Source organism: Elephantulus edwardii, unplaced genomic scaffold (genome assembly GCF_000299155.1).
Source record: "Elephantulus edwardii isolate Elephantulus edwardi_28Jun2011 unplaced genomic scaffold, EleEdw1.0 scaffold00103, whole genome shotgun sequence".
Lineage (NCBI taxonomy): Eukaryota > Metazoa > Chordata > Mammalia > Macroscelidea > Macroscelididae > Elephantulus > Elephantulus edwardii.
The window spans coordinates 2856745-2883367 of NW_006399853.1; the positions used below are offsets into that span (position 1 = coordinate 2856745).

At 41.5% G+C, this 26623-nt stretch overlaps 1 protein-coding gene across 1 annotated transcript in view; it reads right to left on the reverse strand.

Moving 5' to 3' along the window:
- The window catches only part of DYM (dymeclin), a 313354-nt gene that overhangs the window by 51332 nt on the left and 235399 nt on the right, over window positions 1-26623 (reverse strand). The window contains exons 14-15 of the mRNA XM_006891704.1: window positions 22211-22393; window positions 4116-4229 (exon numbers count right to left, since the gene is read on the reverse strand). Coding sequence (XP_006891766.1) covers window positions 4116-4229; window positions 22211-22393 — 297 coding nt within the window. The remainder of the gene's footprint in view (window positions 1-4115; window positions 4230-22210; window positions 22394-26623) is intronic.

Below are 26623 nucleotides of genomic sequence, written 5' to 3' on the forward strand. Positions count from 1 at the left end.
AAGGGTTGAAAGTCTCAGAACTAGACTCCTAGAGTTATCATCAGCAGGTTTCCAGTTAGCTTCTGGTAGAATGACGGACTCTTAGAAATAGAAAGGTCCTTAAAAGTCACATAGCTGGGTTTTGGAAGCAATGTTTGGATCTCTATAATCTGACGGCAAATCTCCGCACAAGGGATTCTTACTTTGTATTCATGTTGCCAGTGGTTCCTGGCACTCTTTCTGCTGAAGCTGAACTCAGTGTCAGAATCCTTTCCACTCACTGATCTAGTCAGATATGAGCCGCGATATGAGTCAGACGGGAGCTTAGTCCAAGATGGGACCTGTATCCTCCCTGCCAAGTGGCTAGCTTGGAAGAGTGACTGGGTCCTTTTCTAAAACCTGCTCATGCCATTTAGAAATACTTCCAGCTTTTAGAATTTCTTCCTTATATGGAACTGAAATGTGTCTCCCCGTACGTAGCTTCCACCCACAGGTCCTGGTCGTGTTCCTTGAAACTGTGCAGAACAAATACAAATCTGTTTCCATAAACAACTCTCCCAATACTTATGGATATCTTCTCTGTTAGAATCGTTTCTTCTTACGATTAATGACAACAATCTGAATTTGGCATTCTCAGTACACTTCTACCTTTCTGGTAATGCTCTGTACGTTTTCTTACGCTTAAGGTGTGTTACCCCAAGTCTGTCTGAAGGGTCTGGCACACACAGGTTCTCCACATTAGTAACAAAATGAACCACAGACCGCTGAGCAAACCACAGGGAAGCTTCTAACCACTTCAGGTGCCGCCAACCAACCTACGAGTTTTCCCTATCGTGTTAGGGGTCCTGCTCTCTGAGACCACCCTGACTAGGTCTAATCTGCTTCCATAAACAAGTCTGTCAGCACCTGAGGACCACCCTTGCTTGGTTCCCCACTAGACAATGGTTTGCACTGAACCTTTTGGTGTTTGTACTCCTACCACCCCCTCCTCCCCAATGTCCCAGGACACCAGACCTTGGAGAAAGACATCATGTTGGTCAGTAAGAGAGGAAGACTGTCACTGAGATGGACGGACAGTGACTGGGAAAACAGGTGTGCACACGGCGGAGAACATCAGGCTGGCATGGGATGGGGCAAGGTTCCCATTATTTGTGGAGTTGCTGTGACTCTACAGCCTCTAATGACCATAACAACCTCCGCCCTCAAGGCACAGGTCAAGTGACAGCCTCGGCCTTCATTTATCAGTCGCTCAGCGGTCCACGCACAATACAGTGGGGAGATGATATTACAATGGAAACCACATCAAGTCATTCTTCTCACTGGTTCCCAGGTTCACTCAGGAACTGGTCTACAAGGTCTGATATGACCTGACTCCTCGCGTTCTGGCTCCTCCAATCGTCTTTGTCCATCTTCTACGCATTTCCCTGCTGTTCACACAATTCCTGACCCGCTGGCGTCCTCCCTAGTTCTCCAGCAGGTTGAGGCCCTGCTCAGTGGCTGTTCCTCCAGCCTGAACGCTCCTCCTCTACGAGCGCTCAACTCCCTCACTCCTCCTCAGCTTTGCTATTTGTTGCCCAGGCGGTTCATGATGCCCACAAACCCTCCTCTAAGTGCTCCCCCACTGCCTTTGCTTATTTTCTAGAGCACTGATCATGTTCAAGGACACGGACAATTGTGTTAGGGGCTACACTAATTGTTTATTGTCTGTCTCCTTCTCCCAGACTGTGTGGGCTGGTACTGCAGTTCACTGATGTATCCCAGGCACTTTTAACAACGCCACCGCAGAGCAGAGGCTTGATAAAGCTTCACTGTGTGGTTAAATCTGCATTATCAGTGATCACTGCCTCAAGCGGAAGCCCTTCCAGTCAGTCATTCTTGCCCATGCTCTGTCCCCATACTGTTTTGTGCTTTCGTTCTCCTTACCCAACCCCCTCTGTGTCCCTGTCCCCTGGGCCTTTCGGAATCCCTACCTCCTGGTTATTAAACATCCTCACATCCTCAGCCTCTGCACTGCTCAATCTGCCCTCGGCTTTAACCGAAGGCAGCCCTTCAGGACTCTATTCCCCTGGAGCCTTTGGAAGTAGACTCAATTCAAGAGACAGCTGTCGACTTGGAACTGCCCCTCCAGCAGCTTTAGGACTGTTCTTCTTCCTTCCTCAGAGCTGCGGGAGAGCTGAATAGTCAGAGCGGTGCCACCTTTGGGTGAGCAGTGCAAACTCCCTACCAACGATGCCACCCAGGGCTCTGTCAGAGCAGCCTTCAGAGTCTGGGCGTGGGGCTGGGGGTCCCCTTTTCTCTTCTCTCAGTGAAGGTCTCTGATCATTCTCCCTCGTTCCTAAATGAAAAGCTCTCCTGTGTTTGTGAGGCGCGTGCCCGCTTCCTCTCGCCCTAGTACCTGACGTCACAGTCCCTCCCATGTGCGGCTCAGGGGCCTCCACCCCTCGGCTTGTCATCACTCTGGGTGACTAGGAATCTGTGCGGCACACTCGTCTTAGGTTCCTTGTTCATTAATTGGCTCTGTCCCTCACTCGTACATCATTTCAGTCCCCACACTCCTGGCTAGTCCCAGAACGTATCATCACCCACGTCTGCTCCACTTCTGAGGTCTCAAGTCTCAGCAACAATCTCCATTCTCTCATCTTATCAAAATGCCCATTCCCAACTGCTCGGTTTCACCCTCTCCTGACAGATTCCCGCCATTTTCACTTCTTCCTTGACTCAGCTCAGAAATTCTGCACGATTCATCACTTCCTGTAAGTAATCTCTCTGATTTTCAAGGCTCTTTGGGCTGGCTGTGTGTGGTAAGTATGATAGCTTATGTAAATAGGAAATAGTGCCACGTCCTGCCCTCCAAAAGGGCTTCCTTTAGATAAAAGTAGAAATAAGAAGAATTCCCCACATCTGAAAAGCTACCAGGATGAAGCATGGTACCAAAGCCAGAGGGCCCCGTGAACTGTGATCTGTGTTAGGCACCCGCCCCACCACACGGAGGTGCCGCTTCAGCTCATCAGCAAGCACCGGCCGCCTCCGGCCAGCACCGTAGACTCTCATCGTGGTTTACAAACGGGGAGCTCCCACAGCGGATTGTGATGACTAATGTGCGGCTGTTTTACAAACCATGTTATTAAGAACTGAAAATATTTTCATATTCTGTAACACTATCTCTAGAGTATTCATTAAGCAGTAGTTCCAGCGATAGTGCTGAAAAACACATCCCAAACAGAGACTGTGAACAGAAGCTGGTGGTGATAAAACCCATCATGAAGGCCAAACATCCACAGTGCCACGCTGGGCTGTTCATTTAGGAGAGCACGTCGGAAAGAACTAGAGCCAATGAGGAAAGAGAGCAGAAAGCCGGCCTGCAAGTGAAAATATGCTACAAAGTCTGGAGCCAGGCGACCTGGCTTTGCCTCTCTCAGATCCACTAGCTTCTAGCAGGATGTCCCTCACATTACATCAGCTTTCTCATCTCACATTCCAACACTACCTACATCTCAGAGCTGCTGTGAGGACTCAATGAGTTACTACATCTCCAAAAGAAACCAATTAAGAGCCACTGCCCTTGTCATGGCCACCACTGGCTTCCCATCAAGCCTTGATAACAGCTGATAACCAATCACACCCCCTGGTGTCACATCAGGTCCAAGAGACCTTATATGGACAGACTAGAACCTCCCCTCAGGGTTTCTGAGGATGTAACCTTTAAGGGGCTGACGATGACCAGCACATCTTCCGCCCATACAGGAGCTCGGTTTCTGCAGTTTGCCTTTCTTGTGAACGTCTGGGGGCCTGAGCACGGTACCACCTCAGCTCCTCTGATCATACTTCAACACTGACTCTCTTTCAGGGGATAGAAAACAAAGGTCCTCTTTCGTCACAGGACACGGGAACTGCTCAGAGTATATGCAGTGATTACTCACTGGATCTCACCGGCCATTTTCTTCTGAAACCGTGTCACAAACCTCCACCCCAGTTCTGGGCATCACTGTGTATTAGGCCAGGAAGTAGGTAATGCACCTTTTCTAGTAGGAGTATTGAGTATGCAATATGGTTCTGAACAGAGTCTGCAGTCACAAACATTTACAAGCAGTGATCCACCAGGTCAGGCCAGTGGCTGTGGCCCCGCGTGGCCTTACCTTTAGTCTGTCTTTGGGCAGTGCGATGATACCTTGCTTGATGATTTCCAGGACCCGTTCCACCGACAGCTCAGCTCCTCCTTGTAGTAACCTTGAGCTAAAGAAGGTGATCACCTGGAATGTAAAGTATGATATTTATTTTTTTCCAACAAGTAGACACACGAAATGCATTTTCAGTCAATGAGCTTCTCCTATGTTAGTCACACCGCCATCCCGCCATTTCAACAGTGATCTGGCTTTGAACTCTAAACGCAGGCCAGTGGGCACAGGCTGAGGCTGCAGCAGCCAGGTCCAGCTACACAGCACTGCTTTTGGTCTGTGAACCGGGTGGCCTGTCCGCGTCTGCTCCTTCCTGTGCCGTCTCTCCCGGCACTCATGTTCCGTTTCGAAAACAGCACCCATCAGAAAGGTGGGAGACAACACTAACGCCCCAAAGCTGTCCATTTTGAGACTTAAAAGTATCGCTCAGAAAAGGCTTAATGAAACAGAATTTGAGGCTAATGGTTAAAATGACATTTGGAGAATCATCTATTAATATAATTTATCCACGCCACTATATCCCTCAGCACCGGGGTAATCAACAGGAAGCTATAATTACTTGTATTTCATGTCACAGCACAGCCTGAACTATGCAGCCAGACACGGGCCCAGGCACATTCTGGAAATAACAGTCCCCAAAAATGAAAAGAATGACATTATGTTTTAGCAAATAATTTGTAAAACCACAGTGTTAACAAGACACTGCTATAGCGCGGCTATTAGTGGAATCTGTTCTGCTTCATATACTCCACGTATAATACTCTATATCATATACACTGTGTACAGCAGACCCAGAGTCTGTGATCCTGAACCACCCTCAAGCTCTGCTGTGCGTGAACCCCCTGCTTCAGTCACTGGGTCAATCCATCTTCCTGAACGAAGGCCACCTTCTTTTCGCTGACCCTCTACTTTTTTAAATCATGATGCCCTTTTCTAGGGACTGGTGGTCCCTCTTGATCGTATACTAAAAAATAGTCCAGGTTCGAAACAATACAACTTAGAGGTGTTTATAATTCAAATTCTCAAAACATCTGAGAATGGTTTTCTAAAATTTAGCGTCGCTTTTAGACACTTTATATTTGATAGAAAAATGAGTAACATTTTTTAAAAACATTTTATAATTTTCTACAAGATTACTCTCTTAAATATTAATTGTAGAGCACAATGCCTTCTCCCTTAACGACTTAAGTGGAAAGGACACAAATGCATTTGTTCTGAAGAGTAAAGAGGCTCAGCTGGAGCCAGTGACCATTAACAAGCTTTTGCCTCAGACTCAGTGGAAAAACAAACGCAACTATAGCCAGGAACATGGCTTTTGACTGGAGATAAATAATTTCTCTATTTTCACCATTTTGTCAGCACCAGCTCCTTTTGGAAATTGCTTAGTTTGTCCACAAAAAGCTGGTTTTTCAATAGATGCCTGTGGGTTTTGTTTTTCCCCAAGTCAAATCTCAAACTCCTTAAAAAAACTCTGGGATAAATGTGTGTTCACAGAGCTTATATGTAGCAGGTATTCAAACTGATTTTTCCAAGATATAATACAGTGACTAACTCTGAGAAAAGATACAACAAAACAGAAAATACATGTTACAGCTATATTAAAATATCTTAAAGTATGCAACAAGATGACACAAAAGTTTCTTCTTATGTAACTATCTGCAAAATATAATCATAGATACATATTCTAAGAAAAAAAATTGCCAACTATATACTGGTCTTATTTGTAAGTAATGTATTAGCAATTTCTTATGGTTCAACCTAATGCTTCTGCTTCTTTGGTGAAAATTATTTGAAGAGAAAAAATATTAAAGAGTAGTCAGCTATCATTAAGGTGCTGAGAGATGAAAAATACTAATGGAGAAAAACAAAGCAAGAGGCCTTACTTTGCTGATCTCAACACCTACCACATAACTATCGCCACTGAAACTGGGACTTGGTATAGAGACAGACACGGAGACCAACAGAACAGAATGAAGAACTTACAAATAATTTATCCATGGACAGCTGACCTCTGACAAAGTCCATTAAGTGGGAAAAAGACAGTCTTTTGCTGGCAAAACTGGTTATTTATTCGCAGAAAAATCAAAACAAGATAATACATCTCATACCTCTTAAAAACTAATTCAAGATAGATCACGACTTAAGGCATAAAACCTATGGCTGAAGGCAGAGAGTACCAGAGGAATGTTTATCTGTGCCTCACTGACTATGCAAAGACATCTGACTGTGTGGATCACAACAAATTGAGGCTCATCTTGAGAAGAATGGGAATCTCAGAATACTTAAATGTAAAACCTATACTTGGACCGGGAAGTAGTAGTCAGAACAGAGCAGGGAAACACTGCATGGTTCAGGAACAGGATCAGGAAAAGTGTGCATCAAGAATGCATCTTCACTGCAATCCCAGAGGTACACGGTTCAAATCCCCCAGCTGCTCTGCTGGAGAAGGAGGGGCAATCTCCTCCTGTACCAGAGAGATCCAATTTGATGGTATACACACAAAAAAATAATAAAATAAAATAAGAAAGAATACATCCTACCTCCATACCTTTTAAATCTATATGTAGAACAGTTTATTCAAAAGGCTGAACTTTATGAGGAGAAATGTGGCATCAGGATTGGAGGAATTCTCATCAACAATCTGCGTCATGCAGATGACACCGAGGAGGACATGAGGTGTATGCTACAGAAGGTCAAGGATTGTAGTTTTCAGTATGGATTGAAACGCAACATAAAAACGACAAAGATTCTCGCCACTGGGCTAATTGGCAGCTTCACAACAGATGGGGAAGAGATTGAGATTAACAGCTTCAGCTTGCTTGGTTCCACAATCAATACTCTTGGCACTAGCAGTCAAGAAATTAAAAGATAAATTGCATTGGGAAGTCTGCTGTCAGGGACCTCTCTAGAGTACTAACGAGCAACGAAATCAGTCTGGAGACTAAGGTATGCACAAAAATAGGCCATGGTCTTTGCAATTGCTTCTTGTGTGTCAGAGAGCTGGACAATAACTAAGGATGATAAAAGAATCGATGCCTTTGGGTTGTGGTGCTGGAGAAGAGTGTTGAACGTATTGTGGAATGCCAGGAGAACCAACAGGTTAGCCTAGAGAGGCTGCTACCTGGAGTTAAGAATTCTGAAGCTCTGTCTCACATGCTGGGCATGCAGCCAGGAGGGCCCAGTCCTTGGAGAAAAACATCATACTTGGGAGCATGGAGGGACAGCACAAGAGAGGAAGACCCAAGATGAGACGGATTGACTCAGTGACTGGAGAAATGGGATTAGGTCTGTTGGAGACAATGAGATAGGCTCAGAATAGGGCTGGGTTCAGAGCTGCTTCACACAGCGTTGCTATGAGTTGTAGGCGACTTGATGGCATATAACAACAGCAATATAAAAACCATCAAGGAAAATCTTCGGGGCAAATTTAGAAGCCTTTATCTACGGTCTAAGCTAACAATCAAATATATCTGAAAATTCACAATCAGCAGAGGACAAACTAGAAGAATGAGATCTTCTAAAGACTTAAATCCTTAGGTGAGTCAAAAGATTTCTCAAAAAAGAGTGATAAGAACCCAGACTGGGAAAATTGGCAATGATACAAGGGATTAACTTCTAAAATCTACAGAAAACTCCAACAGTGCAACAAGAAAAACACAAACAGCCTAGTTACAAAATGGGCAGAGGGTATGAAAAGGCCCCTCACCAAAGACAACATTGAGGTGGCCAACAAACACGTGAAGAAGTGCTCAACATCAGTAGAGATACAACGCGAAATGACAACGAGATATCGGATCACCCAGCAACAACAGCAATATGGATACTATAGCCCAGAAATGAAAACACTGAATCTCAACAGAACAGAATTCTCTAAATTGCATCATCCATGAAGAAAAAATGCACGTGATTTCCATTCCCAGCAGTAGAGTTGCAGAACAGACGTGAGGCTTGGTTTTCAAATAGACTCCTATTCTCATAGTGGCACTTTTTTTTTTTAAAATTTAAAATGTAACTTTATTATTTTTTTGTGTGTGTACTATCAAATCAGATCTGACTGGTACAGGAGGAGACTGCTCCTCCTCCTCCAACAGAGCATCTGGTGGATTTGAACCGCTTACCTCTGGGACTGCTGTGCAGCCTTTTATCATTAGGCCGCCAGAGCCCCCTTTATTTGTCTTTCTGAAAACCAACATTTTAATGTTTTCAAACTCATACAACTTTACAAAATGAAGCAACTACCACAGGTTCCCAGACGAGATGTCTAATCTGCATGTTCCCTCACCGCCACTGAGTTGGTTCCGATTCACGGTGACCCTCCACTGGGTTTCTCAGGGTGTAAATTCTAATGAGAGGAGATCTCCCGTCTTTCTCTTCTGGAGTGGCTGGTGGATTTCTTATACACAGAACAACAACAACAAAAATAAACATAGATGTTTGCATACTATATATAAAAAAGAAAAACCCATTCTACTGAATGTCTGCTATGTACCATGAGCTCAGTGTATGGAGTACCTGTTGTTGTTGTGTATAATCAAGTGGAAACCGATTCACTGCCGAACCCGTAGTGGGTTTTTAGAGGCAGAAAATCTCATGGGAGGAGACTTCCCATCTTTCTCCCACAGAGTAATTAGTGGATTCGAACCATGTGCCTTTTGGGTTGACAGCACTGCTGCTGACATGTTAGGTCACCAGAGCTCCCTTTGCGGAGTTCCAGGGTGGTGCTAGGGTAAATAGTTGATGTGCTGACTGGGTGGAGGTTCAAGGCTACCCAAAGACATTCCAGAAGGACTGACTTCTGGACAAGGAGCCTTTGGAAACTCTATGATGGATCACAGATCTACTCTGACACGCGTGCGTCAACAGGAGCTGGTGCTGATGTGACACCAAGTGGCTGGTTAACATGTTGCCGCAAATGATGGTAAATGTGTTTCTAAGCACAGTCATCAATTTAAAAAGAGTGCGGCAAGCCTTCAAATACACAGAACTGGATGTGAATCTTACTGTATCCAGAGACAAAAATGGTTCTTGCCTCTATTACACTCTATGAGTATTACAGTTGACAGCATCTGCTCTCCACTTAGAGTCAACCCTTTCCTCGATTTAGGCAACTATTTCTTTCATGTTCTCTCATGTTTACTGTGGTCTTACTACTTTGTTCTGCTGCTTAATTCCATCAGATCATATCATCAAATGGGTTAGAGGGTAAGATGGCGAGCGGAAATTTGCCTTCTTGAAAAACACATGCTTAACTTGGTGGAAGTTAAAAGTGCTCCAAAGTTAGTTACTTCTGTCTCAGTATTGTGGAATGTCTTCATGAAAAAGATCAACTCTAAAAATTTCCTGTCAGCTAAAAATAGCAGTAGATGCAGTGTCCTTTACCAACTATTTTCAAGGTTAGCTCCAAGAAAGAAGAAAACATCAAAGGTTTGTTCAAGTAAAAAATTCAAGGACATCTGGGGGGAAGGAGGTGGAAGGTGAAGTGATGAAAGAGGCCTAGTATCTCTGAGGGAATGACACACTATCTCATTTGACCTTCAGATCAGCTCTGTGAGGAGGCAGGTCAAGGACTGAGAGGAACGATGGGTTCAAAGTCACTTTGCCAGTAAGTCACTCAGCCAGGCCGAGCAGCTCTGTATTCTTGTTATAAACCTCATGCTTTCAAGATTCTTCTGGACAGACCAAACATTCAAGAGTATGTACTTCAGCGATTATCTTAATATTACCACCTAAAATGTGCTGGGCACATCGGAAATTCATGAAGAAAAAAAATCTGTTTTAAACTCCATCTACATATTTTAAAAAGAATGCCACAGTCAAGACAAATATAACGTCTCCACTTGTCACCTTTCTCAGCACTGCACCTGACCCTTCCTTCCCCGAAACGTCCCTGAAACTTTGGCTTCAGTGGGTCTTTGATGTTTTCTTCTTTCAAGGAGTTAACCTTGAAAAATCAAGGAGACCATGAATCGACTGTTATTTTTAGCTGACAGGGAGTTAGTTGAGAGTTGATACTTTTTCATTAAGACAGTTGGTGAAACCGAGACAAGAGGGGCTAACCTTAGAGCTCTTTTAACTTGTGAAGCATTACGGAAGTGTGTTTCACCTTTTTTTCAGCCACTCATACATAACAAACACAGCCCACCCCCCTAACACAAGAGGAGCCCTGGTGGTGCAATGGTTAAAGTATCTGATTGCTAGCAGAAAGTTTGGTGGTTTGAACACACCAGCTGAAAAGTGAAAACACCCCACAGGTGTGAGACGGAGCAGTCTGCCACGACACCCAGCCCTGGATTACAGCCCTGGACACGGAGAACTGCAGTTCTCTGTCTACGGGGCTGCTGAGGAGGGAGCTGTGCTAATATACTTCATGCCCTGCTTCCTGTTACAACTGCATGATGCGAATTTCCTCCCAATACATTTAATTATATTTCTATCTTTCCAGTATAAAGAAATTGTAGAGCTCTGGTGGCTTAGTGGCAAGAAGTTGCGCTGTAATCTCCAAGACACGTGGTTCGAGGCCTCCAGCTGTCCCACAGGAAAAGGATGGGCAGTTTCCTCCCGGATGATTAACTGCCTCTGAAAACCCACCAGAGTCAGCTAAGGATCAGTTCCAAGTCAACGGTAAACAACAACAACAAAATTCTATCTATGTGAAAGTAGGAAATGAAAGAAACAGCTTTTCTTAAAATAAACATCATGTAAAAGGGATATTTCAGATTAAAAACAGAAAAATTAAAAACATTTTCAGAAATTCATCAATAGGTAAAACATAAGGTGGAATATGGAACTAACAAAACTATGGGAATTGATTTCAAGGGTTCTGACTTGTAGATCAAACAGACCACAAAAGACTGTGAAGACAAGGCCCACCTCACCCGGCAGAGGTCATGATCTTGGGGCTCATCACCCCTGCCCCATCCTCCTTTTTGGTATTTAGGAGACTTGGGTAAGACAGTGAAATAGGGATAGATGAACTAAGAAGCCAACACAGCAATTTCTGGAAGAATGCTGTCAAGACCACTAGCTTTTCAATGGGGTGAAAGAACCACTCATTTTGTTGTAAATGATTATTAACTGTTAGATTCAAGTCATACTCCTAATGTTACAAGGAGTTTTCTGATTGTATTAAACAAACAATAACAAAAAAATAAACTGATTTTTAATCTGATCAAATAAACTGAGCCCTGGTGGCCCAGTGGTTAAGAAGCTTCACTGCAATCCCGAAGGCATGTGGTTTGAATCCACAAGCAGCTCCGTGGGAGAAGGATGGGCAATCTCCTCCTGTGCGATTAACTACCTCTGAAAACCTGCTGGAGGGTCAGCTACGGGTCGGTTCTGATTTGATGGTCACGAACAATGAAGTCTAGCTTGGATGTGGGGATAATTACTTGAAAGATCAGACAGTTTTGTAAAATAGAAGCTTAGAATAGCCAACAGGGAGGAAGGAACTATCAGTTAACAGAGGAGAAGCAATGGAGTTTGGACGCCTGGTGCTAAAGTTCAGTCCTTGTTCCAAGTCCTATGTTTTAAGCAGGTACCTTCCCCAAGTACGCTTGCTTTTGGTCATCACTTGTTACCAAAGTCAAAGAAAAAGTTTTCAATAACTATTTATTCAATGAACGAAAGAACCATGGTACTCAACTGAGGGGTTGGCAAGACAAGACTCAAAGCCTCTTCCTGCTCTTTCTTCTACCCTCCCTGGCTCGCAAAAACTTTACACCTGTGGCTGCTGAGCGGGCGTTGACTTACAGCTGACCTGTCAGTAGGTGGTGTTGATTCTTGTTGACTGCCTTCAAGTCGAGCATGACTCATAGCGACCCTGTGAACAAAAGACCTGAAGCCCCTCTACAGCTGTTGACATTTATCAAAGTCCACAAAGTTTCCGAAGACATGTTGTTTAGGATGTGGATGCCACTCTTGCTTCCAAACCTGTCACAGTGTGTTACTGTTATGTGCCACTGAGTCGCCTGCAATGTACAGCGACCCTATGTGTAGCAGCTCTGAACTTTTCGGTCCTGAGCCAGTCTCACTAACTCTGACACACCAACCCCCACCGCCCCAGTTACCCTACCTCATCTCATCTGGGGTCTCCCTCTCCTGCGCTGTCCATCCACCCTTCTGAGCATGACGTCCTTCTCTGAGGACTGATCTCTTTCAGTTTGCTCAGATCCACTGTCAACACTGTTAACACCAGCAGTCAGGAAATCAAAAGACGCATTGAGTGTCCACCTTTCTCCTTTCAGAACTGCTGGTGGATTTGAACCAGCTGCCTTTACATTAGCAGTGTTCTAATACTGCTCCATCACTGTTGTTAGGTGCTACCAAATCGACTACTACTCCTAGTGACCCTCTGAACAACAGGTCTGACCCCGGCTCTAGCCCTCGCCATCTCCTCATCATGATCTCTTGTTACGTTCAAGCCATTCTTGTCAATCCACCTTGTTGGGGGTCTTCGGCTGCCTCTCCTGACATGGAGAGGCCCAACATATGTGAGACCAAGTTTCACCATCTTTGTCTCTGAGGGCACTCTAGGTGCACTCCCTCCAGCACAGCTTTGCTAGCTCTTTTGGAAGTTCACGGATGAGAGTGCATGCGGCTTCTTTCCTGAGCACCTTTTCCATCCTCATGCAGCTCTGAGGGGACATCTGGCTCTTGGCTTCCAGTGTCATCTAAGAACTGACGAGCCCACGATCTAGTCTGCCCAGAAAGCCAGACTCGTGCACCCAATAACACACTCACATCTCAAAGATAACTTCACAAAACCAAAATGCTGGATCTCCCCTCGCCTGGTGGTTGTTGTTAGGTGCTGTCAAGTTGAGCATGGCTCATGTGAATCCTGTGACGGACAGATGTGAACCCTGTCCTGTACTGTCCCATCCTCACGATTTCTGATACATTCGAGCCCACTGCTGCGCACTCTGTCAGTCCACCTGCTGGGACTCTTCCTACACCTTGATCTGTGTGTCTTCTCATTGTTTGGTTACTGAAGCCAAACATCTAGTTATAAAAAAAAAAATTTCCCCTCCGTTATTTATTCAGGGTAATTAATTCAAACACATTTAAACACATTCAAAAGGGTGCAGTATAAAGACAATCTCTTTCCTGAGTCTATTCTTTTATTCTCTGCTCCTCCTAGAAGGCAGCCTCTATTCAGTTTTGGGGTTTTTCTTTAAAAGATGTATAGTAAGCATCTACACATATAGATATTTTCTCTTTTCTCTTCTATATAAGCAGCAGCTTTTTTTCTCACATTTTTTCTCCCTCACTGAACCTACTGGATTGTTCAATAAATATATAATACTGAGCTTCATTATTTTTAAGAACAGCATCATGTGCAGCCATTGCACAGACAGATAGTAATGTAATGAACGTGTATTTACTTCTACTCTCATTACTTAAAGAGTGTGATACCGAGTCACATGGAGCAGAAAGGGCTTCTCCATGTGCAGGTAAGACATTGTCTGGGATGTTTCAGCACTCCTAGAAACGAAAATACTGCATCGATTTAAAAAAATAAAACCACCATTTTGCCTGTCAGAGAAACTGTATTATTTAGAAGTCTGCTAGCAATAAAGACTACCCTCATTAGTGATGCATAATGAACTTGTTGATTTTTGCCAATATGACAATGGAAAAATAAAGGATCCATTTTTGTATCTTTTTGTGAACTGTCCATTTCCTGTGCTCATTTTTTTTCCCGTTCTGAAAGTTAAAGAAAATATCTTACTAATTTACAGAAGCTATTTTTACTGATAAAATTCAACCTTGGTGGTAGAAATTTTAAGTATCTCCCCTACTTCTGTGGCTTACTGTTTGTCTGAGTGTGTGTCTCTGTGTGTGTGTGTGTATATTTAATATATAGATTTCATATATATATTTCAATTTATATATATTTTTTTTGCTACACAGAAATGTTTTATTTTTAAAATTTTTTTTTATTATTATTTTTTGTGTGTGCACCGTCAAATCGGATCTGACAGGTACAGGAGGAGATTGTCCCTCCTTCTCCATCAGAGCATCTGGTTGATTTGAACCAGGCACCTCTGGGATTGCAGTGCAGCTTCTTGCCACTAGGCCACCAGAGATCTCTGAAATGTTTTATTTTTAAGTAGCAAATATAACAGCATTTAAAGGTTTCAGGTTGCATCATATATAGTAAGAAAGGTTTTTTTCTACACCAAGATTATACAGAACAACAACAACAAAAAAAGATGAAACAGAACCCATGTATCATATGAGCTCCAGTGTCCTCCTAGGTAGTGAGTTGTGCTGAAAGCCCAAAGATAGGCAGTTCAAATACACCAGTCGCTCTGTAGGAGAAACATGGGCAATCTCCTTACATGTGATTTACAGCTTGTGGAAGCCTGATGGAGGGTCAGCTATAAATACGTTCTAACTTGACAGTAGAGAGCGTGTGTGTTTCTGAGAGAGAGAGAGTATATATATATATACACACACACACACAATATATGTATACACACTATAATATATATTATATATATAATACTATATATATGCATATATATGCTTTCGTTATCATATCTGAACATTTTCTAGAATTTACCTTGTGACGGGTACAACAAAGGACATAACTTGCTACAATAACCTATATATGGAAGACCCTCAATGAGATGGATTGATTCAGTGACTGGGTGTGTTGGAGACAGTGAGGCTGGCACAGGATAGAGCACAGTTTTAGGGCTCTTGTACAAGGGTCGTTATGAGTAACAGGGGACCTGACGGCACATAACAACAATAACAACCTATATATTTCCCTCTACTGTTTTAAACTCCACAGAGCAGTAAAATCCTCAGTACTGTTTTCATATTAACATATGCTTTTCTCCATGGCTTCTGAGAAGGTAAACTTTTTCTACTACATCCAAATCATTGGCAATGAACAAATTAATTTATCTAAATTGTTTTCTTTATCTGAAAATTATGGTGTACCATCAAATATACCTTACAGATTTGGTGTTTAAATGAGGATTAAATGAGATCATGCATGTAAACACACAGGAGTCTTGCAATAGCACTGACACTAAAACAAATAGAGGAGAAACAAATGATTTTGTTTTAAAATTCAAGTAAATGCTTGTGAATAGAACATCCAAACGTTGTGTTATAGTCTATCACCTATTACAGCTGGGAGTGGGGGTGGGGACACCATCCCCCTGAAGTCTTCTACTGGAAACAGAAAAAGTTGGGTATCACGTATTGATTGAAACAGAATTTATTCCAATAAACTGTGGTTGTATATTAGCTTTTTAAATAACAACAACAAGAAGATAAAAGGAAAGAGAAGAAAGGAACTAGAATTAGATGAAGGATCAGAAAAAGGCAGCAGTCAGGACAGAGGGGCTGAGCCTCAGCTTGCAGGTCCCGCCAAGGGACAGAGGCAGTTAGAAGAGTTTTTTCACTCAGGGTGAAGCCCAAGCTATGGCTTCCCACCAAGCCCTCACTCATTTCTTCTCAGCCCACACTCAGCTACCAATCAAATGCCATTTTTATCAAGCAGTGTTGCCTGGTAACACAGCTGACATTCCATTTTCATCAGATTTCCAGGGGAACAGAGCTAGAAGCAGCTTAATCCAAGGTCAATTTCTCATGTAAAAGAGGAAAAGTGACTTTTTAAACCAGTACAGTATTTTGCTTCCCAGAATGGCACTACCTATCAAGATGAAAGAGAAATGAACTTGGGACAAATTCATGGTTAGCATCGCTATTGTTAGATTTTTGGATGTATGTAACTAGCCTGTAAAGTTGACTTCATCAAGGAAAAAAACCACTCTCCTCATTATAACCCTCATTATACAGATTTCTATTAGAAATCAGCTTTTAGGTGGAATGCTCTTCCACAGAGCTGCCTGCGGGATTTGCGATCCCAGCCGATGGCCCACGCCCTGTGAGGAGATCTCTGTAGACTCTACTTCTTTCAGGGACATAAAACTTCCTTGATGTCTTTTTTTTTTTCCACTCTCATCTCTTACCAATGTGTACAATTAACATGAATTCTCTCAGCTGTCAAAAACCATCTATCCTAAAACCAAAACAAAACAGAACAAAAACCTCATCTATCTTATCAATGATAGAGATACAGTGTAACAGATGTCCCTTGGGCAAGAATTTGTTTCATGAGCCCAAAGTTAACAAGGATGCAGGGACAGAGAAGAAATATTGGAGGATGAGCTTGGGGAAGCTCCCAAAAATCCTAAACACAAGGACATCTACATGAGACGAGTGTGAGAATGTAATTATAGATCTGCCTTAAAAAAATGTGAAATCTGTCTTTAAGGAATAAATACACTCATACGAAATGGTGTCAAAGCTTTATTTTAATGTACTGATGACATGTGAACTCAAATGCCCCAGGTCTGTTAATAGAGCTAAGTTATGATACTGTTGTTAGGTGCTGTTGAATTGATTACAACTCACAGTGACCCTATGAATAACAGATCTGAACCTTGCCCTATCCTTGTCATCCTCACCATCTCTGATATATTTTAGTCTATTTTTATGGTCACTTTGTCAATCCATCCATTGGGGGTCTTCTCCGCCTTCGCTGACCTTCCATCTTCTAATCATGATGTCCTTCTCCAAGGACCAGCCTCTCCTAACAACAGACCCAGAGTATGTGAGATGGAGCTTCACCATTCTCACCTCTAAGGAGCAACCCTGTTACATTTTCTCCAAGACAAACTTGTTTGTTGTTTTAGCAGACAATAGAATATTCAGTATTAGCATAAGAAAATAGTAAGCGTGTGCACAGGAAGGTAGTATATACTATTGTTGCAACTCTACAGTATACAGTTAAGCAACTTAAATGTAGGTAACAGAAGAAATAAAATAACTGACAAATAAGAATAAAAAATTTGGAAGGGTGTGCACCAAGGATGTGTCCTATCTCCATATCTTTTCAATCTATATGCAGATTATCTAGGAGGCTGGGCTTTTATGAGAAATGTGGCATCAGGATTGGAGGAATACTCATCAACAATCTGCATTATGCACATGGCACAACCCTGCTTGATGAAACTGAGGAGGGCCTGAAGCACTTGCTGCAGAAGGTCAAAGACTGCAGCCTTCAACATGGACTGAAGCTCAACATCAAGAAAACAAAGATTCTCATCACTGGACCGATTGGAAGCATCATGCTGGATGGTGAAGAGATTGGGGATTGTTAACAGTTTCCGTTTCACTGGCTCTACAATCAACACTCTTGGTACCAGCAGCCAGGATATTAAAAGATGAATTGCACTGGGAAAGTCTGTTGTCAGAGACCTCTCCGAAGTACTGAAGAACAACGATGTCAGTCTGGAGACTAAAGTGCGCCTGATCCAGGCCATAGTCTTTACAATTACTTGCTATGCATCAGAGAGCTGGACAATGACTAGGGATAACAGAAGGTGAACTGATGCTTTTGACCTGTGGTGCTGGAGAAAAGTATTGAAAATACCATGGACTGCTAAGAGAACAAACAAGTTCATCCTGGAGAGGGTGAAGCCAGGCTGCTCCTTGGAGGCAAGGATTATGAAGCTTTGTCTGACATACTTTGGACATACTGCAAGGTAGGATCAGTTCTTGGAGAGGGACGTCATGCTTGGGAGGGTGGAGGGACAGCACAGAAGAGGAAGATCCTCGATGAGATGAACTGATTCAGTGACTGGGGTAATGGGGGGTTATCAGAGACAATAAGATTGGCACAGTATAAAGCAGGGCTTAGGACTGTTATACAGAGGATTGCTATGAGTTGCAGGCGACTCAATGGCACATAACAATAAAACAACTACTTTGGCAATATGAGTAAGCATGCAATTTGTCATATGAAATCAGTAAATCATACAGTCAACCTCACATGGAATTGTGTGGATTCTAGTATACTTACCAACTGCTACATCACTAAGTGTTAAGAGTCTGGAATGGGTGGCTAGTTAGAACTCCTATTTTATTTTAATGTATCTAATAAGCCTACAGAGTTCTAGGGGATAAGTGAAAAAAAAAAAAGAGCCTATTTTGGTAAACAGATTAAAATTCCTTCAGTATGACCAGGGTCTATGCAAACTCTCCATATTGTTAACACCTAGAAAGTTTTGGTCTAGTCGCCACTTCACATCCACCTTCTCCCACTGATTCTGCCCAGTGTCTTTGTGTCTCAGCGTTTAAAACACCCAGCAGATAGGCTTCCACTGCCAGGAGCCTGGAGGACACTGCTCTTTCCAAGAGGTAAGAATCTACTGACTGACAGGAAAATAAAATCCTCAGAGTTGTTGAATTTTTTCTAACACATGGGACCCTTCCTCTGGCTTTCTGAGGCTGAACATTTTAGCATTTTGCTCCTGCAGAAAGACTGATAGATTTGAACCACAAATGTTTCTTTTTGTTAGCAGCCTACACTACAGTACCAAGGCTCCTTCAAACCAAATCCAGTGCCCACAAGTCAATTCCAATTCACGGTGACCCTCTACTGGGCTTCTGAGGCTCTAAAGCAATTGCCATGGGGGAGGAGAGCCTATCTTTCTTTGCAGACTTGAAACACTGACCTTTTGGTTAACAGCCCAACACATAATACATATGATCTCCAAGGTCTTTACGGGCATCCCAAGCAAATGGCCATGTGATTAAGAGGAGTCTGAACTACAGGAAAGGAACAGCAAAGAAATAATGAAGAAGAATCAAGTCTTCAGGCCTTCCAACTGCCCAAAGCAATGAACTAGTGCCTGGCACCTTGGAATTTCAGAGCACAGAGAGAAGGAAATGACAGAGCACCGAGAAAAAAAATAAGCCACACAGAAAGGGAAAAGAAAACATTCCAGACACGAGAAATTAAATTTTAAACGTTCACTTCCCATTCATCCTTTCCTAGAAAGCTACTCAAAGTATATTCTCCACCAAAATGATCCCGTAAACGACGCAAGAGAAGCCCAGGAGCAGTGGTCCAGTTGACACCATCACATGAGAGCAGTGGAGAAAACACCCAGGAAGATGCTGCAGTTGGAGGAGAAACAGCTGGCAGTCAGTGCAGACTGTGCGGAGAGGGGAGAGGCCAGGCAAAGTGGGTCCTGAGAACCTGGGCTATTCTGCGAGGACTGTTAGCGTTACGTCAGAAAGTCTGTAAGGCCTAGAATGCAGAAGGTATAAAGAATTTCCACAAACTAGAAAGACAAAGTTAAACACCTCCACAGGAAATGAGATGGTCATTTAATGTACACCATGTGACCAAGCGTGATGGGAACGAGTGCTATAAAATTACAAGTATAAATGATGGATGGTAGACAAGTGCTGAGAGTGTACCCTACCAAACGGGAACTCTACTCCAAAATGCCAAAGGATGCCAAAGACTCATCCATGCTTAAGAAGGTAATCAAAATGGGACATATGCTGTAAAGTCGTTATTAAACAAACAGAATGAGGCGGCACTCCATGGATGAAAACCATCATTCGAGTTCTAAGTGAGAGAAGACGCAGATTGCACCCAGCACTTCTGCTGTGGGTGCTGGGTCCAATGACAATGTCCATCTTCTCCATTCCCTTACATGTTCCTCCACACTCTCAGCACACAATACAGCTTCTGAAGAAAAACCAACAAGAGGCTTAACCGAATGAAGCTTATTAATGATTAAAAGAATGTATTCATTCCACAAACCAATAGGAGTCTGAATTTGTGTAAAACAGAAAGCAGTCAGAGAAGGACAAGAAAAAGATTTTCCACTAAAATGACTGACAGAAAAGTAGGAAGACTGCACCTTGTCAGAAAGGAAAACTTCGGAAGCTCAAAAATTATGGCAGCCTCATTGAGTTCTGGCTCGGACAGCTCTCACCTCATTTGTGCAGTAAGTTCATTACTGTAAATCTTCCTAAATGGTTAAACAATATGAGGAAAGGGACAGTGGCTCTTCAGTCTACCCTGGGGTCCAGTGCTATCAATTTTATCACTCATTTAACAAATATCTATGGAGTTTTCAAAAAATCACTAATATATAGAGGAACAGAATTTTTTTTTAAAGGACAAGATGTGGGAGTGTAAATTTTCAAAGTATCCAGCTATGTGAAAAAAGTTCAACAGTACTAGTAATTAAAGAAATTGAAGTAAAAATAATGACACTCTTTTTGCTAGAAAAAAAAATCAAGTTTTAAAGTAACTAGCACTCAAAGCTGCAAAGGGTCATTTTGACATAGACCCTCTTATAAATCAAATGCAGGAGTATATGAGGATATAAAGATGCATAAATTATACAGAGTTTCTGAAAAGCAATATGGCAATGTCTGTTGAGCCTTCAAAATAGAAATAATCTTTCATAGTAAAGTTCCAGTTCTAAGACAATAGCAAAAAAAAAAAAATTTGAGGCAAGATACACTTATATTAATTATAAATTAATGAAATATTGAAGAAAAAAAATGGAATCAAGAGGACAATGGCAAAATACATAGATTTTAGGGCTCCTACCAGCTCTGTGGCTTAGTAGTAGGGAGTTGCACTACCAACCCCAAGGCAAATGGTTCGAATCCACCAGCTGCTCTGAGGAGAAAGATAGGCGATTTACAGCCTCTGAAAACCGATTAGAGAGTCAACTATGAGTTCCCACTCAATGGTACATAATAAATAGAGTCTGGTGAGCAGGGGTGGGGGGGTTTTGTGGTGGGTGTGTGAAGCAATCAGGAAAGATTCAGTAGGGAATTCAAAACATGGGGTAATACTCAGTGACCAAATGTTGAATGATTCTGAACCATCCTCACAATTTTCTTTAGTTTATACTTTTTTAAAGTAAAAAAAAATTTATAATCTTAAAAAAAAAAAAAGATATAAACATTATCATAGTCTTCAAGGTGTTCTGATAGCACAGTTGTTATTCGGTGCTGTTGAGCCAAGTATGGCCCATAAAGACTCTATAAGCAATGGATCTTAATCCTGTCCCATCCTGTGCCTTCCTCACGATTTCTGACACGGTAGAGCACATTGTCACAACCAGACAGTCACTATGTCAATTGATCTGGCTGAAGCTCTTCCTTTCTTTTGCTGACTCTACCTTGCAAGCATAATGTCTCTCTCCGAGGAATACCTTTTCCTAGCAACCTGCCTGAAATATGTGAGATGAAGCTTATTCTCTTTGCCACCAAGGACCATTCTGGCTGCATTTTCTCAAAGAAAAAGTTCTTTAGGTAGCTCAACTGATTAGTATTCTTCTCCAATACCACAGCTCAAAGACATCAATTCTTCTTCTGTCATCCTTATTCATTATCCAGCTCTCAGATGCATAGCAAATGTTTTATAAGACCATGGTCTTAATCAAGTGCACCTTAATCTACATACTGACGTCATTGCTCCTTAATAATTTGGAGAGGTCCCTGACTTTCCTAGTGCAATACGTCTTCTGATTTCCAGTATAGTGGTTAAGACTTTTCAACTGTTAACCAAAATGTTGGGCGTACAAACTCATCATCTGCCCTGAATGAGAAAGATTAGGTAATCTACTTTCATAAAGAATTTTTTTTTCTTGGAAGCTCTATAGTTTCCCGAGGGTAAATAAAAATTGATTCAATGGCAAAAAAAAAAACAAAACAAAACATGGGGTAATAGTAGCCTGGATCAATGGTGATTAATTTTATGAAACATAATGCACATCAGTGATTGTTTGAAACACATGTGAATATAGGACTGTGTGAAATGATACACAATGTATAAGAATTTTGTATGAAAGCCAATATAAATTAAACTGAAAAGAAAAGTAGATGGCATGTAACAACAACACAACCACCTCCAGTTATAAAGATATTAAATAGTAAGTTTTTTTTAAAAAGCTGCTGATACATAGATGATCTAAATAATATGAAATAAAAATAGAATGCAGAACTGTATAATAAGAAGTATGATCTCAGTTCTGTTACATGTGTTGAATACAACATATACATGGACCACAACTGTTACAGCAGGAGAGAATGCAAATATCATTGACATTGAAAGAGGGAATCCTAGTCGCTATAGTTCTTATCAAGGTTTGTTAAATTTTCTCTGCTTTAAATACTTCATAAAGAGTCATAATAACTATATTTACACTTACCAGATCAATATTTTGCATTATATCCTGAAACGAAGGGTGAGTTCGAAATTGTTCGAAGAGGTCTCGTTTGTAAAGCAGTGCATACACCAAGTTCGGGTTGTGGTGAAGAGAATTTGTCAGGCAGGAATTGATAATCTCCAGCATCATTCGAATCACTTCTTCGATGACATTCAGGTCTTGTGCCTTAGAAAGAAAACAAATGTTCCACATAAAGTCGATTATTTTCTCCTTGAAAGAGAATTCCCACAAGTGTATTTCTTTTAAAATTAGAACAGTATTGGAAAGATCACACCGAGGAGCCAAATCTCTACAAGACTTTTCTCCACAAGAATCTTTAGTATTAGGTATATTGGTTACTACACGATGAGAGTTAAAAACTCTTCTGAGCTTGGTCTAGTGATAATAAGGAATTTCAAATAATAAATTACAGACTCAACAACTTAAAGAGAAATTTGGTACTAACGCGCTCCTTATTCATAAGGTCATTATTTTCAGTCTTGTCACTGTACTGCTTTAACCATCTAACTTCCTCAACAGAAGGTGGTGGTAGGGTCTTACTTATCCCAAGAAAAGTGTCTAATTCAGAATATTACCTTATCTCTAAACTGTCATTTCAAGAACTATATTTACAGATAAGATGCCTTTGGTTTTGTCTGTTTCCTCAGATTAACAGTCTTTGAAAAGCTGAACATCAAATATGATTAAACAGCAAACAACAAATGCTGGCAAGGCTGTGGAGAAATTGGGACCCTTATCCACTGTTGGTGGGAGAGTAAAATGGTACAACCACTATGGAAGGCAGTATGGCGCTTTCTCAAAAAGTTGTAAATAGAAATACCATTTGACCCAGCAATTCCTCTACTGGGAATATACCCTAACAAAACCAGAACTGCCACTCAAGCAGATATATGCACACCCAAGCTTACTGCGGCTTTGTTCACAAAAGCAAAGAGATAGAAACAATCAAGTGCCCATCAACAAACGAATGGATAGAGAAGCTGTGGTATAGTCACACAATGGAATACTATGCAGCATTGAAAAAAACAAGAAACTCTTGAAATATTATACAAAATGGGTGACTCTCGAGGACAATATGCTGAGTGAACTATCTCAGCCACAAAAGGACAAATACTGCATAATGCCACTGTTATAAAACGGGACTCACGTCAGGGTTTGAGGGGAAATGAAGAAAAGAGGAGATAAATAATGTACACGGCATTGAAACAGATGAGGGAGAGAACGGCTTAAATGGAATATATGATTAGGTATTATTTGCATGACAAGAGTCCAGAATAAGAGCTGCACAGTAAGATGGACTGGGGAAGGGAGTTGTATAACAATGAAATAATTTTTTTCCCCCAAAGAGAAAAGTGAACTGGAGAGGATGGGCAGGGAGGAAAATGTGCAACAATGAATGAATGGAAATCCATGTTCTCTATAAACTTTCATTAGAATCTCAATTTAAAAAAAGATTGTATTACATATTGGAAAAAAATATGATTGAGCAGCAAAGTCAAAGTTGGTAATCAAGGATTTTCTTAGAAAAAAGGAAAATGAAAAGAGTGAAGATATGGGCAAATGCAATGGACTTACTTTCTCCTCTTGAGGTTCCTAAATGATGTGTGACAGGTAGGCAAAAATTCCTCAAAATGTAAAGGAATGATCCAAAATAATTATACACAGGGGAGGCTAAAGAGAGTTAAAGGAAAGTAAGGTTTCTATACCTCCTGCGTGCCAGCAAAATGTCAAAACCAGTAGACTGTGATAAATTATGTACATATAATACTTTGAATGACTAGTAAAAATCTATTAAAAGAGGTAAGCTTCAAAATACTATATAGCAATATGAAGATGGAAGTCTGAAAATGCTCTTGTGACCACAGAATGGCAATGGGTAAGTGAAAAACAAGGGACAAACAGAAAAGAAATAATCTCACACAAAACAAAATCTAAACACAGCTTACAACTTTCACAAGAATGAATTAGAAACGGATCACAGATTTAATATTAGATTTACGTAAAGCTATTTAACTTGAGGATGTGAAAACATCTGGGTGATTTTTCGTAATAACCTATATAGTTTTAGTGATGGCAGTGTGGTGTGGTGGCTCAATGATAAGGACTTGCGCTGCCAACCGAAAGGCATGCAGTTTCAATCCACTAGCTGCTCAAAGGGAAAGAGGCACAATCTTCTCCCTCAGGGTTCACAGCTTCTGCAAACCTGCTGGCGGGTCAGCTATGAGTCAGTTCTGATTGGAAGGTACAGAAATACAACTACTCCAAGACAGCTCTTGGAATCCACGAACTGCTTCATGGGAGAGAGATTGACAGTCTCTTGTCATAAAGATGAATAAACTCAGAAACTCAATGCTGGGTTACAATGGGTGGGATTAACTTCATGGTGATGTTTTTGTTTGTTATACACACCCCCACACATAGAGGAACTGAGTATTGTGCTGTTGTTGAGAATACGCACAGCAAAATTTACATCAATTCATTTCTACATGTACAATTCAATGACGTTCATTATCTTCTTCGGACTGTGCGACCATTCTACCCTCCTTTTCTGAATGACTCCTCCCACATGCACAAAAACCAGGGCTTCCTAAGGTCCCATGTTCAGTCACGGTAGCCAGGCACTGTCAGTTTTTGTGGTCTCATGGAAGAGAAGGCACATTCTTTATCTTCCCATTCCTGACTCTCCTTTTTTCTCTGTTCTTCCAGGTGAACAGAGATTGACTGCTGTGACTTGGATGGCTGCTTGTAAGCTTTTAAGATTTCAGGAAATATGCAATAAACTTGGAGGCAGAACGGAAGCACTCAATCCATTATCAGGCTAATTAATGGGGATAAAATTTGAAGTCTAAGACTTCCAACTCTGGAACACCAAGAAATGTTTGGTTATGTATAAGTAGCAGTAACATTTTAAAATGCAGGTGTTATTACAAATATTTATATATTATTACAAAAAGGAATGCTTTCCAAATTTCAGGTAAACAGAAGTATAAAATTCAACCAAAAAATTCAATTAATTCCAGAATATGGCTTCTTTTGATTATAAAACTGATTCTGAAGAGCTGACTTAAATGTGATAAGTTAATGTCTGGTAACAAAACATACTCCTAGAAGATAAACCATGTCAAAATTACTGTGTACTGTGTCAAAATTAGCATTGTCAGCAAGAAAATTAGATGGGTCATTGACAGAAGAACAAGATACATGTAAAGAACTGAGTTTTTTTAATTGATGGGGTTTTGGTTTTTTTTTAATAGGGTGGGTTTTTTTTTAAGTCCATACAGCTTCCATTAAGTGGAACTGAAGCCAGATAAAAAAACTCCTTAAAAAAAAAGAACATACATATTTGTCTCATTGCAGAAAATTTCCAATGTAAAAACAAGAACCCTGAGAAAAAGTTTTCTATTTTCAGATATTTCTGATAGTTTGTACATGCTAGTAATGAAAACCCAACAAATTCTATGCTAAGTAGTAATTTAATATAAAATAGACAAGTTGGCAGTTGTGGGAATATTTCACCTTGTTAATAGTATTCATAGTTGCCTCTCATTATATAAACTTCCTTTTCCTTTTAAGGGGGAATTTATACAGTTCAACAGTTTCAAATAATTTATTTTTAGTTTCCTTAAGAGAAGCATATGTATCTTGTTTGTATTAGTTTTGGGGGGATTCCAAGAGAGTTGTCTGAATTTCCTGCACTTTCAGCAGAAAATAAAACCTTCAACAGAATTAATGGGACTGTGCCAAAGGTGAGGGATGGGGGGAGGAAATGCACAGGGAAGCCACGTCTTAAAGTTAATGTGCAAATGGCCTTCAAAGTCAGTCATTTGGTGACAGACCCTTGCTATCTTTATGTTGATGATTCACTGACTCACAAGTGAAATCAGCTGACGCACAGACCACAACATCAAGCTTCTGATGGAAAGACCTGGCTCTTGGATGCATGAAAATCACACTGAATGGGAGAAATCTTATGAGCAAAGGGGACGATCTTAGTGAGATAGGACCAGGGGACAGTGGTGAGGAGAGGGCAGAGCTATGTCACCTTCACAACGAGGAAGATTGGGCATCAGGCAGGAGACTGGAGGGAGCCTTCCTCCGAAGTGCCTTTGAGCTGACTTACAGCAAGCTCTACACACCACAAGAGATGGAAGCTGCCCAGCCCTGAGCCATCCCCACCGTCCCCCACTGTGTCCAAGCCCACAGCTGCAGCCACTGTCAACCTGTCTCACTGTGGGCTTGCTTCTTCTTCTCTGACCTTTTACTTTCCCCAACATGACGCTCTTTTCTAGGGATGGTGCCTCTGGATAAGATGCCCAAAGTATGTGAGAAGGAGTCTCACCCTCGTCTCTATCTCCCTTCTTCCAACACAGATTCAATGGTTCTTTTGGCAGTCCA